Consider the following 15,747-nt stretch of genomic DNA (forward strand, 5'->3'; position numbering starts at 1 on the left):
TTATTAACCATCAATAACCCTCAGCAAGGCAGAGTTTCAAAAGACACGTGGTCAAACCTGAAATGTGACGGGTGAATTTCACCTCAAGGGCAGCATTCGGATGCTAGACCAGCTAACCCTCTTGTGGTGGAACCCGCTCCAAGTCCTCATTCTGACTATGCACATACAGGAGTGCGAGGAGGAACTGCCTCTGATTATTAGACATTGTAAGAGACGTCTCATCAAACAGCAATGAGAAAACACCATGCCTGACCCGGAACGAAAGGCAAAAGACACAGAGATGACATCACACTATGGAGCTACCTGCCCCGGGATCAGTAACGAACATGGGACCAAACCGCAACACAATCTATAGCTCTGTCCTGGGTGGATTGTGCCTCTCTGCCAAAGACCTGAGGGGACCAACTCTTTTTACATTTTGGCAACACTTGCCCTGCTTGTCGTGCCAAGAAAGTCTCATTCCGTTGAGCTGAGTTTGCAATTCAGAGTCAGAACCCTCCCTCTGTTTCTCCATCTGTTTCGTGCCTCATCACTAGAAATGCTTTGCTCCCATGGATGCTCCATAGCTGGGTGGGGACGGCATCGCAGCCTCACCTCCTCTCTCAAGGAAGTTTACATTCTGGACCCTCTCCCATACAGCTCTTACTCCTGGCTGTGTTAAAGGGCAATTATGCTAAGAAAAGCGTCCATGTAAAAGCTGCCTCTTCTTGCTCACTGGTTAATTCCCCGCATGCATGCTCATTTGCCAACTCCACTGACTGTGGGCTTGATTGCCAGTGACAGGCCAGAGTCAGAAGGAACCCACATTCATTTGGGGAGCCTGTAGCAAGTTTGCTCTGTAATGTGAGCAGATCAGTCCTGGCTGCTATTAAGACAATCTCAGCATGGAATCCTTTAATGTCATTTTTACAGTCCCTTTCCAGCTGATAACCACAGTGCAAGGATCTAGCTGCACAACTAATAAGGATTATTCCTACAATTTAAGTCTCCTGTAACCCAATTTGCCCCCCAAGAAGGATTCAGAATCAGAAACAGATATTTACAAACTAGAACTAGAGAGCTCATTTTGTAGGTGCTAAGTTGACTCATTATAGACAACTTAACCTTTGGCTGCTGCCGTGTAAACCAAAAGGCGAGCAAATTAGATAGCAGGATAAAGGGGACCAGCTGTGCCGATGAATGTTCAAAAACCAGACAAACCATCCAGCTAGACTTTAAAAGAAACATTTCTCCCATTAGATCAGAGGCCCAGTTCAGACAGACCCAGAAAACTTCAAGCACACATCACACAGGGGACTCTAGCTCTATAGAACAAGGACAGATGGCTTTTTTTTTCATCCTAAGGCAAGCAGAAATCCACACTTGCTATGGAGATTTTTGGAGCTGGTCTGAAAGAAATCTTTGGGGCACTTCAACAGAGTATTGGGAGAAGCAGGGACTCACTCAGGGACACGGCCAGCATCCTTTCTGGTATAATCACCGTCAACAAACCAGGCAGAGTGAGTGAGCACTCGTCACTGATGCAGAATGGTCTAGACAAGAGCTGAGGACAGGCCTCATTACCCTGAATTCCTTGCTGGAGAGACCATGCGAAACTTTTACATCAAATCAGACCAGGGAGGGTCCTCCAGGGTTTCTTCTTCTTGTTACTGAGCAGAGGAGCAAGCCCTCTTGGAGGCTGGTGGTGGGAACTTGAGGAGCTTTTTACTACAGGCCACATACATTCCTATTTCAGTACCCTCCCATTGAACTGTATTGGGTGTTGAGCACCTCTCCCAGCCCTGCAATTGCACCTCCCAAGTGCCAGTCCCGTGAACCAAGAAATTTTCTCAGTACAGATTTGCCTAGAGCCATTTTTCCCATTGCAGGTGTTTGAAGGAGCTTAAACAATAGGACTGTCTTTGCAGAGACATAGCTAAAGAAGGGGATGTGGAATTGGAAGCAGATGATATCCAAACAGCGAGGCTCTCAGGCTGTGTTCAATTGTGCTTCAATAGGAAAGACCTCTGATTCAAATACGTCTCTTATGTTTTTGGGAATGCGCTTTAAAGAGAGACATTAAAGAAAGCACCTTTTCAAAATAATGAGTCTAATCTCTCTCTGCCTAGAGAAGCTAGAGAGAAAAGCAAACAGTCAGGGAATTGTTGCCTATCATAATCACTGCATGAATCACGCTCCACAAATCCCTGATAAATTGGGGCTGTCAGACATGTTCCGTTTAATAGGCAATTCGTGCCCCCACACTACTCACTCAGTTAATATTGCACAAGGAATGACAATGCTCACCAAGAATACATGCTTCTCAGACACAGCTGTACAGATTGTCTGGTTCCAAAGCTTCACTGTCCCAGGTTCTCCTGCACCCCAAAGGAGCTAAGAATAAGGGACTCTTAAACCCAAATAAGAGCATCTACACGGGGTCTGCACCTGTTTAATGAAAAAAGCTTAAAACTTACACCTTTCATTAAACTGGGTCAACTTTCTTAAAGAGACAAGGCTTTAAGCACATTTTTTTGGGCTTTCATTCTGCATAAAAGCTCCCAAATTCAGGAGCGTGAAACTTCTCCCAGTGCACAGGGTCTGCTCCACTCTGCTTAAACCCATATTGTGAGGCTGTACTTAAGTGATGAATAGAGCCTCATGCAGGCTTTTTTCAATGCGGTGAAAATCACTCACAATATTGTGTGTTAAGCTGACATTGGCCATCTGTGTCAGACATTGAGGGCACACTGATTCCCTTTGCCAGTGTTCTGAAAGGTGGATCTGAGAGCAAAAATGTGCCCTAATAGGGAAAAGAAACAAAGGTTTGTGTGCTGGGGGTGGGTTGTTTTGATTGATCATTTTAATATTGCCACTTATTCAGATTTTGTGAGCCCCAAAATTAAACTCCTTTTTTAAACCCTTATGTCTCCTTCTTCATTGACTTTGAAGCCAGTTTGCTCTGAGCTTAGGAGCAGAGTAGATATGGACATCTTTTTTTATATTAAAAATAATAAATCCTGCCTGTTCATTGGATAGTCTTTTTCCCAAGACTGCACAAGTGGCTTTCTTTATTGTTTCCATCCCCCGCATAAAGCCTCATGTAAAGATAAACATGAGGTCTGACCAAGGAGGTCTGACCACATCTCCTTTAGCGCCACTCCCAAACTGCTCCAGTGGGGGGTCATACATTGGAGGTCTTTTCAGGAGCCAAACATGCTGCCTCACAGCAAATATAACAGGGCTCGTAGGACTGAGCTCTTATCTCAGATTCAGACCTCACTGCACCAATATTGGCCAATTGGCTTGCCCAGCTTCAAAGGTTCATATTTTCAGGTGCACACAATTGTTACTTTTGGTACCCCACAGCAGACACACAATATGGAATAAGCTCAGATATCTTTCTTCACAGTTCCACTTATATTTAGTAATCTGTTTCATATTCCCAGCAGTTAGATTGGTGGTGTTCCTGCCAACAAAATACACTCAAGACGCCACTTGCAGTAGATTCTGTGGATGTCTTCCCAAACCAGGGAAAGTGAGGGGAGCAACTGTCAGGTGTTGGTATAAAAGAAACATCATGAGCTCTATAATCAAGTGAAATTCTGGGGATGTGGGTGAGAGAGCTAATTCAAAGGCAAGGGTCAAGATGTGATGCCGAATGCCAGGTGTGCATGAGTACTGTTCACTCATGGAACTTGAAGTCTTTAAACCAAGATTTGAGGACTTCAACAGCTCAGACATAGGTGAGAGGTTTTTCGCAGGAGTGGTGGGTGAAATTCTGTGGCCTGCGTCGTGCAGGAGATCAGACTAGATGATCATAATGGTCCCTTCTGACCTAAATATCTATGAATCTATAAGACTGCATGGGACATGTTTGGCCACATACTCGGTGCCATCCCCAGCTGGTTCATGTCAACAGCAGCTTCTCACTCATTTCTAGAGAGCACTTCCATTTCTTCTGTTGTTTACTCCACTGATACCCTCACCCTATCCACAAAAGGGCTCTCCATAGGTCCTAGTGGGACCCTGCTGGCTGGTACTTCACAGGACAACCCAAGTGCTCCTTCCAGCAGCAGGACTGAAGAGGGACACACCATGCAGCCTACTATTCAGCTGCTTTTGGAACACATCAGATGGAAAGGATGACAATGCCCCAAACCCACACTGCTGCTAACAGGGAATACCCCCTCTGCCCCATTGTATCAGCCATCCCTTCCCATGATGGGCAACCTCCAGGCAAAGAAATCAACCGGGCCATGATGTCTGGCATTTGGTAGTGGGGGGGATGGGACGGGACTCTCCAGGATGAACTAAACATTTAAGGCTTTAATACAATACATTGAAGCTCTTTCAGAAGGGCACAGGCGCTGGCTGAGCTCCACAACTTCCCTGTGGGGCGGATTACTCTCCCTTTGCAGTTGGGGAATCAGAAGCAAGGGAGATTAAGTGACCTACCCCATATCACACGGGAAGTCTGCACCAATGCAGGAAACCGAATCCAAGTCTCTTGACAGCAGGTTTCCTGCCTTACCTACAAGACCTTCCTTCCTCCTATACATGTCCTTTCATCTGTCTCTGTGCCCGCGTGCCCTGTCACTCCAGCTATGCTCTGGCCAGGACGGTTCACATTCAGAACTTCCGACCACTCAGCAGCCTTATTTGGCTAACCAGGCTCAACCTTTGCCACCCCATGCAGCACTACCAGCCTGGCAGTCATCCTTAGGAACCCTACCCTTGCTCTCAATATCACTTAATGGATCTTCAATACTGCAGCCAGAACACTGGGAATGAAACCCGCCCAGTGCTGCGCTCTCTTGGCTGCGTCTGGTCCAGTTTAATTTCCACTGAATCCTAACTGCAAATTCACACGGAGGTGATAATTGACAGACTCCTTGTGCCAACATAACCAACCACTTTCAGCATCCAAACATTAACCACGCAGGGACTCTTTCCAAGCCAGCGTAAATGTAGCTTTGTTTGTTACAAAACATAACTGGCATTTTATGGGCACTGGCACATCTGTCTGGAAAATCAGAGCACATCTAGTCAGGCAAAGGGTTAGAAAACAAACGGATATAGGAGCAAGCTCACAACACACTTCTGCTGGACTTAAAACAGCAGCTCTCTTCCACGCAGTGCCAAGGATCCTCAGGGCAAAAATCCATGCCCTCGCTCATGCAGTCACCCAGGTTTTGTCACATATCTGGGGAATACAGCCCAAGTGGCAGTGCCTCCTGTGAGCAGTCTGAAGGGGCGAGGAGGTAAAACCTTTGGAGAGCAGAATACCTTCCCCAGGGAATCTCCTTTGAAAACTGTCAATCAGGGGAGAGAGTGTGTAAAATTCTGGGCTGCAGGGCCATCTATCCATCATCTAGGTTCTCATGTTCCCCTTTGTATTGTAGCGTCTTCATACAGGATCAGAGCGTTGATTTGCATGAGAGTGCCTAGAGGCGCCGGCCAAAACCGGAACTCTGCTGTTCTGGGCACAGAACGTAGAAAGGAACAATCCCTGGCCCAAAGGGCTTACAAACGAATGAGACCCAAGTTATTTGCCCAAGATCGTACAATAAGTCTGCTGCAGCCACTGGAATAGAACCCAGGCCTCCTGACTCCCCATCCAAAGCCCTAGCCACTAGACTGTGCTGCCTCTCAGCTCTGCATCTTTTTTCATGGATGCAGACAATGCATTTTTTCTGCTTCCTAGTCTCTTACCAAGATAGAGACTTGTATGACAGCAAACTGTCTCCAATCTCTCTCTCTAATACCTGGGACCAATACAACTACAACACACAACAAATGGTCTGAAATTCAACCCAAAAAGGCAGAGGTGACAGGGGAAAGCAGCACGTGAATCTGAGATGGTACAATCTGCCCTCTCTCAAGCAGGAGTGCCTCTTTTTAACAGTGGGTTGTATCTGAGTCCTGATTCTTTTGGACTCCCAATAGCCTATGGAAGCTGAGGTAGTGGTGATGGACACTAGCATTTTGCACTGGGCTAGGTTATGATTTTTCTTCTTTAATTCTTCTTTTTTCTTCTTTAATTCTTCTTTCTTTAATAATATGATTTTTCTTCTTTAATTCTTCTTTTTTTTTCTTTTTTCTTCTTTAATTCTTCTTTTTTTTTCTTTTTTCTTCTTTAATTCTTCTTTTTTTTTCTTTTTTCTTCTTTCTTTAATAATATGATTTTTCTTCTTTAATTCTTCTTTCTTCTTTTCTTCTTTTTTCTTCTTTCTTTAATAATATGATTTTTCTTCTTTAATTCTTCTTTCTTCTTTTCTTCTTTTTTCTTCTTTCTTTAATAATATGATTTTTCTTCTTTAATTCTTCTTTCTTCTTTTCTTCTTTTTTCTTCTTTCTTTAATAATATGATTTTTCTTCTTTAATTCTTCTTTTCTTCTTTTTTCTTCTTTCTTTAATAATATGATTTTTCTTCTTTAATTCTTCTTTTCTTCTTTTTTCTTCTTTCTTTAATAATATGATTTTTCTTCTTTAATTCTTCTTTTCTTCTTTTTTTTTCTTTCTTTAATAATATGATTTTTCTTCTTTAATTCTTCTTTTCTTCTTTTTTTTTCTTTTTTCTTCTTTCTTTAATAATATGATTTTTCTTCTTTAATTCTTCTTTCTTCTTTTCTTCTTTTTTTTCTTTTTTCTTCTTTCTTCCCTCCACAATGATCCATGTTTTTGTCTCTGCCACGTGAGACTGCTCCAAAGTGCTCTGCACTGGGGGTTACTGAAGCTTCAGCTGGTGCAGAAAGCATAACACATTTGCTTGATGTTAGTCATATGCACATAATCATCCTGGGCTGCTAAGGAGAATCGGCTTCCTATCTGCTTCAGGATCCAATTCAGAGCATTGATTCTGTTCCAGATACTGGCTATAAGACAACAGCTTTCTATGAACCATGCCTGTAATTGAGATCAGCTGAAGGACTTCTTGCTGATACAGACCCAGTGATCTTGCATGATGGGACCTTCAGTCTCCAAACTCTGTACCCAAAAAGACGTGGTTACAATCTGTTCCATTTTAGATAAGAGACATAGCCCTTAGGCTTCGGGCACATTGCCAGTATGGCTCTTGGTAGAGCAGACTGGTCAATCCAACGAACATGAGCAGGGTTTTTCTGCATAGACATCCATCCCCACATGGGGTATGTTGGGGAATGATGATCAACCAGTGAGTACTGGGCCTTACAATCTCCAGAGCAGGGTGAAGGAAGCCCATGGATGTGCTCTCTTCAGAACAGTTGGAGCTGCCTTCAATGCTCCAGTCAAGAGAGGTGACAAATCTTCAGTGGGAGCTTTTCTCTACTAAACTCTTTCCTTCGGCTGCTACTGATACTGAATGGTTTTGGCTCAAATACCACAGGGAAGGATCTTGTGCAGAGAGAAGAAGCAGTTACTCCACTCTCACAATTGCTTCCTATCTAAATCAACTTGGATAAAGACCCAAAAGAGAGCAAACTGCAGAAATTCTTGATTTCATCCCTATTGTTATCCCACATGTGAGAAATCAGCAGTCCAACTCCTGCTGCCTCTTCTGTTCCTGAGTATCTTCACTTATAAGAAAGCAACACTGCCTTCAGTTTAATTCACCCACCATCTTGGTAGCAGCTGGTCAAATTCCTGGAAACTCCAACTGCTCTATCAGACAGTCTGACGAAGGAAAAGCATCAAGAATGCAAATAGCTTGATGGGCATCATACTTTCATTTCATCAGCTCAAAGTAAGAGTACATGGCCAGGGAGGAAGCATGGGAGTCAGGCTTTGGGTTCCCTTCCCAGCTCCGCTACTTAAATGTGTGGCCCGCGGAAGATGACATAGAGAAGAATTTTCAAAAGTGTCTGCATGGCTTAGTCCTGCTGCCTTTCAATGACACTTGTGCTGATAAATTACTTTGGCACTTTTGACAATCCCACTCTTAATCTATATGTGCCTCAGTTTCCCCATCTGTACAAAAATGGAGAACACTGAGAAATCCACAGAAAGGCAAATTGTTTACACTTAACCGTCAAGGCAAGTTTCAGCTACGTGTTTTATTTATGGACAATGGCACAACAGGGAGTGACGGTGTCCCAGACAGCCTGGGCTCCGAGGCGGACTCAGACACAGCGTTGAACAGGGCTGGCTGAACTCCTTGCTCAGCATTTAATCTAAAGACGTGAATGCACGTACTAAGCTCCCTTCTCCGTGGTGTTTCCCTTTAAATCTTCCAGTCACAGCTGGCAGCTGGAGAAAATGTTCGAGGGCTGGGCCGCAGCCACAGCCGAAGCCTGTCCGAAGTCGCAGGGGGCTTCGTTTTGCTCCGGGGGGGGGCCTGTCGCCCCCGCCTGGCAGCACCGGGATACGCTGGGACCCCAATAAGGCGACCCACACGCCCTGCCCGGGAGCCCAGCTTCCCCGCCCCCACCCAGCCGGCTATATAAGGGCCTGGCCCGGGGCGCTGGGCCCCCAGGCCGGGAGGGAGCATGCTCGGGATGGGAACCGGCTTCCCCGCCCTCCTCCTCCTCCTCCTGCTGCTGGCCGGCCTCCCCGCCTCCCGCTGCGGGGGCCCCGGGGCGGCCCCCGGGCCGGGAGCGGGGCCCGGCGGGGGCGGGGCGGCCCCCGGGCCGGGAGCGGGGCCCGGCGGGGGCGGGGCGGCCCCCGCGCCGGGAGCGGGGCCCGGCGGGGGCGGGGCGGCCCCCGGGCCGGGAGCGGGGCCCGGCGGGGGCGGGGCGGCCCCCGGGCCGGGAGCGGGGCCCGGCGGGGGCGGGGCGGCCCCCGGGCCGGGAGCGGGGCCCGGCGGGGGCGGGGCGGCCCCCGCGCCGGGAGCGGGGCCCGGCGGGGGCGGAGCGGGGCCCGGGCCGGGAGCGGGGCCCGGCGGCAGCCGGCGGCTGAAGGTCGGCATCGTCTGCGCGCTGGGGGCGCTGGGGATGCTGAGCAACGGGGCGGCGGGGGCGGCGGCCGCCTCGGCCGTGGCGGGCTGGAGCCGCAGCCGCCGCCTCACGCTGCTCTCGCTGGCGGCGGCCGACGCGGCGCTGGCGCTGCTGGTGGTGCCGCTCAACCTGTACGGCGGCCTGGGGCCCGGGGCGCCGCCCGAGGCCTACTGCCGGGCCGTGGCCTTCGTCAGCGCCAGCCTCTTCGGCGCCGCGCTCTACTCGCTGGCCGGCGTCTCGCTCGAGCGCTACGTCGCCGTCGCCTTCCCGCTGCGCCACGCGCGCCTGCTGGGCCGGCGCCGCCTCGCGCTGCTGCTGGCGGGCGCCTGGCTGGGCCCCGCCCTGCTGCTGCTGCCCGTGGCCCTGCCCGGCCGCGCCGCCGTCCTGCGCGTGCGCTTCTCGGCCGCCGCGCTGCTCTGCGAGCCGGACTACGGCTCCAACGCCGCCTACGCCGGCCTGCTGGTCGCCGCCATCTTCTGTCCCGCCGCGGCCACCGTCACCTTCGCCAACCTGCGCCTCTGGCAGGCGGCGCGCGCCCAACGCCGGCGCGGCGAAGGGGCGGGGCTGAGGCGGCTCCGCCTGCTGCAGCTGGACGCCGCCTCCCGGGTCCTAGTGCCCGTCGTCGTCGCCTTCTACGTGTGCTGGGCGCCCTGCATGGCCACCATCCTGTACAACGGTGAGGAGTGGAAGGGGGCAGTGGGGAGGGTCAGAGGGATGGCAGGGAGCAGGGGGATGGGAAGGGGGCAGTGGGGAGGAGGAGGAGGTAGTGGGGAGGGTCAGAGGGATGGGATGGAGCAGTAGGGTGGGGCAGGGAGCAGGGGGATGGGAAGGGGGCAGAGGGGTGGGGGATGGGGGAAGAGCAGGGGGATGGGGCGGAGCAGTGGGGTGCGGCTGGGGGCAGTGGGAAGTGGAGAGGGTCAGGGGGATGGCAGGGAGCTGGGAGATGGGAAGGGGGCAGTGGGGAGGAGGAGGAGGTAGTGGGGAGGGTCAGAGGGATGGGATGGAGCAGTAGGGTGGGGCAGGGAGCAGGGGGATGGGAAGGGGGCAGTGGGGAGGGTCAGGGGGATGGGAAGGGGGCAGTGGGGAGGAGGAGGAGGTAGTGGGGAGGGTCAGAGGGATGGGATGGAGCAGTAGGGTGGGGCAGGGAGCAGGGGGATGGGAAGGGGGCAGAGGGGTGGGGGATGGGGGAAGTGGGGGAGGAGCAGGGGGATGGGGCGGAGCAGTGGGGTGCGGCTGGGGGCAGTGGGAAGTGGAGAGGGTCAGGGGGATGGCAGGGAGCTGGGAGATGGGAAGGGGGCAGTGGGGAGGAGGAGGGGGTAGTGGGGAGGGTCAGAGGGATGGTATGGAGCAGTGGGATGGGGCAGGGAGCAGGGGGATGGGATGGGGCTGGGGGCAGGGGGAAGTGGGGGTGGGGAACAGGGGGTTGGGATGGAGCAGTAGGGTGGAGCAGGGGGATGGGAAGGGGGCAGTGGGGTAGGGGTGGGGGATGGTGGAGGGGGAAGTGGGGAGGAGCAGGGGGTTGGGATGGAGCAGTAGGGTGGGGCAGGGAGCAGGGGGATGCAGAAGGGGGCAGTGGGGAGGAGGAGGGGGCAGTGGGGAGGGTCAGAGGGATGGTATGGAGCAGTGGGATGGGGCTGGGGGCAGTGGGAAGTGGGGAGGAGCAGGGGGATGGGATGGAGCAATAGGGTGGGGCAGAGAGCAGGGGGATGGGAAGGGGGCAGTGGGGAGGAGGAGGGGGCAGTGGGGAGGGTCAGAGGGATGGTATGGAGCAGTGGGATGGGGCTGGGGGCAGTGGGAAGTGGGGAGGAGCAGGGGGATGGGATGGAGCAATAGGGTGGGGCAGGGAGCAGGAGGATGGGAAGGGGGCAGTGGGGAGGAGCGGTGGGGTAGGAGCAGTGGGGTGCGGCTCGGGGCAGTTGGAAGTGGGGAGGAGCATGGGGATGGGATGAAGCAGTAGGGTGGGGCAGGGAGCAGGGGGATGGGAAGGGGGGCAGTGGGAAGAAGCAGTGGGGTAGGGGTGGGGGATGGTGGAAGGGGGCAGTGGGGTGGGGAAGGGAGATGGCGGCTGTGGAATGAGGTGTGGGGGAGACATGGGGTATAGATAATGGAAACTGGATGAGCTGCAGTGGGTACCACGCTCTAAGAAGCCTGTGCCCAGGGTTGCTGCTGGGCTCCCACGCTCTTAGAAGCCTGTGCTGCAGGGAGTGGGACCCTTGCACAATGAGGATGCAAGAGGCTCAGTGGAGCTCCCTTGGGTGTGTGGGGGTGTCACGGAGTCCCTGGGCGATGCTCTGGAACTGCTCCCCATGAAGCCAGTCAGGACTCTGGGGCAGTTGCCTTTCTGTGAGCAGCCTGTCTTCAGGACACAAAGCTCACCCAGCTTCCACCTTCCTGGGTCTGACCTCAGAGCATTCAGCATCCTCTGCCCCTCCGTGCGCTTCCCACAGTGAGTCCGCTCAGGCGGGGCTCCTGGGGAAGCCAGACGATCTTGCCCCCCCAACTCCGCAGTCAGACGTGACTCTCAGCCAGCCAGTAAAACAGAAGGTTTATTAGACGACAGGAACATGGTCTTATACAGAGCTTGTAGGTGCAGAGAACCGAACCCCTCAAGCTGGGTCCATTTTGGGGGGCAGTAAGCCAGACAACCACATCTGCCCTTCACTCCATGTCCCCAGCCAGCCCCAAACTGAAACTTTCGCCCAGCCCCTCCTCCTCTGGGCCAGGAGGGCACCTGATTCCTTTGTTCTCCAACCCTTTAGCTCTCACCTTGCAGGGGGGAAGGGCCCAGGCCATCAGTTGCCAGGAAACAGGGTGTCAGCCATTCTCTGTGTCCAGACCCCTGCACACACCTGCCCTCTAGGGCTCTTCAGTGATCATACACCCTTACCCCACCACCTAGATACTTAAGAACTGCCTAGGGGAAACTGAGGCACCCCCACACTATTCAGAGGAAACATTAAGAACAGTCCCACTTCGTCACAGGTGGTGCGCACGTGTTTGTGTCCAATCACATCTTAAACCTGAAATGCTCACACCCAGGTTGGCTGTCAGGGGAGCACAAACAAAAACTGCTCATGCTTTTATGATCTCTGAGCTTTTTAAGCCAACCTCATGTCTTTGGGGGTCTGACTTGTGTGTGTAACTTTTGGGGCTGGCAATACTAGGATCAGCCTCCGGGGAGGAGCACCTCAATGCCATGTGCTGATATTATTATTAGGTGCACTTGCCCTGTCCTGGGGGAGAGGAGAGACCCAAAACCAAGGGGTGGTTGGGAGCCCTGCTTGAAGTGGCCTGGCTTTGAGTGCTTGCCTGGGAGAGGTGAGGGGTGGGGAATTGGGAGACTTGGTTTCCCTTTACCTCTGCCCCATGTTACAGGTGAGTCATGGTCTCAGCTGGGGCAAGTGAGGGTCTAGAATGGGAGCATCACACCAGTGGGCCTGGGCTGGTGTGGTGCTGAGGCTGCCCACAATGAGTGGGGAAGGACCATAGGGTCTCACCCCTGGGCATGAAGAGCCCCGTGTAATGTGGGGAACACTCACCTGGTGCTCTCCTTCTTGCAGCAATCACGAAGGATAGAGTCCACGAGTGGCTGGAGTTCGTGGCCCTGTGGCTGCCTAGCGGCAGTGGCTTTCTCAACTGCTTTGTCTACTTCTGGACCAACAGGAACTTCAGGCACAAGTTCCAGAAGATCAGGCACAAGCTCTGTGGGCCCTGCAGCCGAGACAAGTGGGAGCAGGACGTGCACAGGATGGTCACCATCAGTGCAGTGGTGGAGAGGAGCAGCAGCCAGCCTGTTCTCCTTCTGGACCGCTCCTGCAGTGGGTCTTCCACCAGCATCTTACTGCCCAGAGAAGCACAAACTAGCCTATAAGCTACTTTGACACCTTCTGTGTCAGCTACAATATGTCAGGCTCTTTGTGTCCTGCAAGATGTGTGAACGCCTGGCTTTGTCAAGAGCTTGGACGCTTGTGCAGCAGAAGGAGCTGCTGCCTCCTCCTGGGGCTGAGGCTGCTCTGGCTGTGGGAAAGAAAATTGTGAAAAGTCACCAGAGGAGGTCAAGCATCTTTCTGTGAGCTTCACCAAATGGTATCAGTGGAGAAATATACAAAGAGTGTTTGAGTTAAGGAGCCCTCCCTGGGAAGGGGTTTTGTGTGGGGAAACTGGTCACAGCATGGACATGAGCGTCTGCTGTGAAAGAAACAGGACATCTACTCGGAGCTAAGTGCCCTGATCCACCCCAGCCAGGGGCAGAGAAGGTATAAAGTCCCTGCTGCCCTACAGCCCCACACACAACTACCTCTCTGATCAGCACAGTGTGACAAGGTCTCCCTCTAAGCCAAAGGGGACATGGTTCTCTCACCACCAAGCCAGGTCCAGCCAAAGTACCTGATGGGTTGGCAATAATGGCTAGTGCCAGGTTTTCAGGAGAAGGTTGGGTGAAGCTTAAGGGCTGAGGGGAAGGTGTGAGATCCTGACTGCAAAAGGGACTGTCAAGCAGGCATTGCGGTTCATGCCCCATGGCTATTACACCTGCCATGTGATCACTTCTGAAACCTGCCCAAGGGCCTGCTGCACTGTTGCTCTGGTTGCAGACTTGCCTACCTCCATTCACCAGGTTCAGGTTCTGCCTCCGGCTCTGTTTGCCATCCCAGCTGGGTGATCCTCCTTCCCCTCCCCTCACTTCACGGGGACCCTGGGCATAGAAGGACACAAACTCACTTGGGGGAAGGGTGGAATACTTTTATATAAGTTGAAAGAGAACTGCAGCTTCTGGCGTGACAGTCTGTCTGGTTTTAACACCTTTTTATCTGCCAGCCTCTGCCATCCAGATGTTGAGGGTTTTTAGAGTAGGTTTTAGTTAAATTGGATAAATTCTCACCGTCCGTGTGTTTGATCAATCTGGACAAAGGACTCCAGGTCATAGGGGTGGAACTTTAGGGAGCCCTTTGCTGACAGCATTGATTTTTGGGTGCTCTCCTAAACTCTGTCCTGGTGCAAAGGAAGGAGCAGCAGGCTGATGGGTAGCCTCACTCCTCCACTGTATGGCTGGGGGTTTTGCTAGGCTGAATGTCCCATTCTACTGGAGCTGCCTCCCTTGCACCTTGCTGGCCCACTCCCCAGAAACAGGTGAGGAAATAGACATTTTGTAATTAGTTAACCAGACTTTTAATGACTTGGGCTGGTAATGGAGAAAGGTCAGGAGATGGAGCTCGTCCTCCATTCTCCTCTCACTTCTAGTCAGACCAGAGGATTAAATGAACAATCACGGAAAGATGAAGTGAGCAAACTGAACATGTAGTAATCTGGGAAGTGGAGCTGTGGTTAAGGCCTGCCCAGTTTGTCTTTGCTCTTTTGCAAGGTGAATTCTTCCAGCCGCTGAAACCTCCCCGTCCACGGAAAGGCTGGGGTTTGTTCCTATTGTCAAAAAATATTAAGTCTTAAAGTGAATGTGTGATGTCACAAGGAAAGCAGCAGTGCTGGGTTAGAGGAAAATGGCCTCTGCTCTCCACTGTGCCTTAAATTAGGGAATTATTCTCTTACTGTTGGATTGTAAATAGCCATTTTACCTGCTCTACCCTCCCAGGGTTCCTGCTGCTCTTCTCCCCTCCCGCCCCCCGTGATTTATACATCAGGGACCAGTGGAAACTGCATCAAATTGAAATAGTATTTGTAACTGACTTGATCAAGTGTATACTGTAGTGGATTTGGAAAAAGCTTTACTGTGGAGTCTCTCCTGTCCTGTATGCACCAAACCCTCTTTAAATGCACACTGTATTTTTTATTGCTGTCTAAGGTGTATTTTATCTCTTGGGTTTGGAGCTGTCTGTAGGGAGATTCCCCTCCCCCTCAATCTTTAAATGTTCTATTTCTGGAAAAAAGTATTTAATTACAAGGACTGTAAATAAAAAATAAAGATTTAGTTATTTAACTTCAGGCTGAATGTGTTTCCTTGGCTGGCTGTGGACTGCAAAAGCAGCAAATCTGACACGCCAAAGGGGTCTGGAATAGGGGAGGTGTTCTGGTGAGCAAGTGATTTTGGCAGGGGTTGTGGAGTTCTCAGGACTCTGGTGAAGTAGGATTGGGAAGACCAGCACCAGAGGAGCTTGCAGTGTAATGTAAAGGACAATAGCACTGCCGGACTTAGAGTACACTTGGCTGGAATTACAATAAATGAAAAGTTATGGGGGCCGGGAGTGGGGGGGAACCTCCATGATCTAGAATAGGATGGAGACAGTTCTGCTCCTGCTTTCAAGCTTGCATGAGCAAATCTGGGTATTTTCCCAAATAAATTAGGTGCACAAAATGCATGTGCAGTTAGGTACCTATCTTAAGCTAAAAAATCTGGTCCCTAAAACGTCCTTGACACTTTGAATCCCTGGGCAGGTAAACAGTCCTGATGCTCATGGAACTGAGTGAGTTCCCAAACTCTCCGGGAAGAGAACTGAAGTTCTAGTAACGGCAGCCTGGCCATCCTGCGTACGTGCCTCAAGGCCTCGTTCTTGTTTTTAAACAACCAGCTGTTGTCCTAGAGAAGGCAAGGCAGCAGCCAAGTTCTGTGCAGCTTCATGTGACATTTTATGTAGAGCGTTTAATCAGCCAGTTTGCAAAACCATCTACTCAACTTCCTGTACCGTGTGGCTACAGGGTTGATAAGGGCAGCCTGGCTACACAGAAGTCTGTTTTACTCCTGAGGGCATTCTACACTAAAAAAAAAATAAAAAAAAAAATAAAACTACAGCAAAAAAATTAAAATATTGTGCACAGAATTTTTAAAATTATGCAAATTTTATTTGTCAAATAAATGTGAAGGCTCCAGCATAGCAGTGGGGAGCACAGGCCACTGGCTGCACAG

General features: G+C 51.3%; 1 protein-coding gene across 1 annotated transcript; it reads left to right on the forward strand.

Moving 5' to 3' along the window:
* Window positions 1-8,456: 8,456 nt before the first annotated feature.
* On the forward strand, window positions 8,457-14,788 carry LOC140896506 (melatonin receptor pdcr-1). Its single transcript, XM_073308430.2, has 2 exons — window positions 8,457-9,570; window positions 12,455-14,788. Exons 1-2 carry the CDS (start codon window positions 8,457-8,459, stop codon window positions 12,763-12,765), a joined length of 1,425 nt encoding a protein of 474 aa, XP_073164531.2. The 3' UTR covers window positions 12,766-14,788.
* The last annotated feature ends 959 nt before the right edge of the window (window positions 14,789-15,747 follow it).

Source organism: Lepidochelys kempii, chromosome 12 (genome assembly GCF_965140285.1).
Source record: "Lepidochelys kempii isolate rLepKem1 chromosome 12, rLepKem1.hap1, whole genome shotgun sequence".
Classification (NCBI taxonomy): Eukaryota; Metazoa; Chordata; order Testudines; family Cheloniidae; genus Lepidochelys; species Lepidochelys kempii.